The sequence below is a fragment of the Palaemon carinicauda genome, chromosome 21 (assembly GCF_036898095.1).
Source record: "Palaemon carinicauda isolate YSFRI2023 chromosome 21, ASM3689809v2, whole genome shotgun sequence".
NCBI classification, from domain to species: Eukaryota; Metazoa; Arthropoda; class Malacostraca; order Decapoda; family Palaemonidae; genus Palaemon; species Palaemon carinicauda.
In genome coordinates, this window is record NC_090745.1 from 74,779,145 (window position 1) to 74,780,636 (window position 1,492).

Genomic DNA, 1,492 nt, shown 5'->3' on the forward strand with positions numbered 1-1,492 from the left:
TGATGTTGGAAGATTTTCACCTGGGTGCTAGCCAGTGTGGATTGGTGATGTTGGGAGATATTCATCTGGGTGCTGGCCAGTGTGGATTCGTGATGCTGGGAGATTTATATAGGAGTGCTGACCAGTGCATATTGTTGATGTTGGTGGAGTTCCACCTGGGTACTGGCAAGTTTGAAATGGTGATGTTAGGAGATATTTATCTGGGTACTGGCTACTGCGGATTGGTGATGTTAGGAGATTGTCATCTGGGGGCTGACCAGTGCAGATTGTTGATGTTGGTAAATTTTCAACTGGGTGCTGACCAGGGCAGATTGGTGGTGTTTGGAGGTATTCATCTGGGTTCTGAGCATCAGTATGGATTGGTGATGTTGGTAGATTTTTCATCTGGGTGCTTACTAGTGAGGATTGTTGATGGTGGGAGATTTACATCTGGGTGCTGACCAGTGAGTATTGTTGATGTTGGGTGATTTTCTCCAAGGTGCTAGCCAGTGTGGATTGGTGATGTTGGGAGATATTCATCTGGATGGTAGACATTTTGGATTAGTGATGTTGGGAGATTTACAACTGGGTGCTGAAACGTGCAGATTGTTGATGTTGGTAAATTTTCAACTGGGTGCTGACCAGGGCAGATTGGTGGTGTTTGGAGGTATTCATCTGGGTTCTGAGTGCCAGTGTGGGTTGGTGATGTTGGGGGATTTTCAGCTTGGTGCTGGCCAGTGCGGATTGGTGATGTTGGGAAATATTCATCTTGGTGCTAGCCAGTGTAGATTGGTGACATTGGGAGACTTTCCTCTGGATGATGACCAGTGCGCATTGTTAATGTTGGGAGATTTTCACATGGGTCGTGGCCAGTGCTGATCAGTGATGATAAGAGATATTCATCTGGGAGCTGCGCAGTGTGGATTTGTGAAGTTGGGATATTCTCATTTTCGTGCTGACCAGTGAGAATTGTTGAAGTTGGAATATTTTCACCTGGTACCTTGTCAGTACGTATTGGCAATGTTGGGAAATTTGCATCTGGGTGCTGGCCAGTGAAGATTTGTGATATTGTGGGATATTCACCTGGGTGATGACCAGTGTGGATTGTTGATTTTGTGAGATTCTCACCTGGGTGCTGGCCAGTGCAGATTGGTTATATTGGGAGATATTCAACTTGGTGCTGCCAGTGCAGATTGGTGATGGTGGGAGATTTTCATCCTAGTGCTTACCAGTGTAGATTGTTGATGTTTGGAGATTTTATACTGGGTGCTGGCCAATGCAGATTGGTGATGTTGGGAGATATTCATATGGGTGCTAGCCAGTGTAGATTTGTGATGTTGGGAGATTTTATACTGGGTGCTGTCCGATGCGGATTGGTGATGTGGAAAGATTTCCATATGGGTGCTGACAAGTGAGAATTTTTTATGTTGGGAGATTTTTACCTGGGTGCTGGCCAGTGTTGATTGGTGATGTTGGGAGATATTAATCAGAGTGCTAGCCAGTGCAGATTGGT

General features: G+C 45.6%; 1 protein-coding gene across 1 annotated transcript; it reads right to left on the bottom strand.

Moving 5' to 3' along the window:
- Positions 1–754: 754 nt before the first annotated feature.
- Positions 755–1,286, bottom strand: LOC137614970 (uncharacterized). The gene is made up of 2 exons (XM_068344615.1): positions 1,209–1,286; positions 755–1,114 (listed from the first exon to the last, which is right to left on the bottom strand). The coding sequence occupies exons 1-2, from the start codon at positions 1,284–1,286 to the stop codon at positions 755–757; spliced, it is 438 nt and encodes a 145-aa protein (XP_068200716.1).
- Between the last annotated feature and the right edge of the window lie 206 nt (positions 1,287–1,492).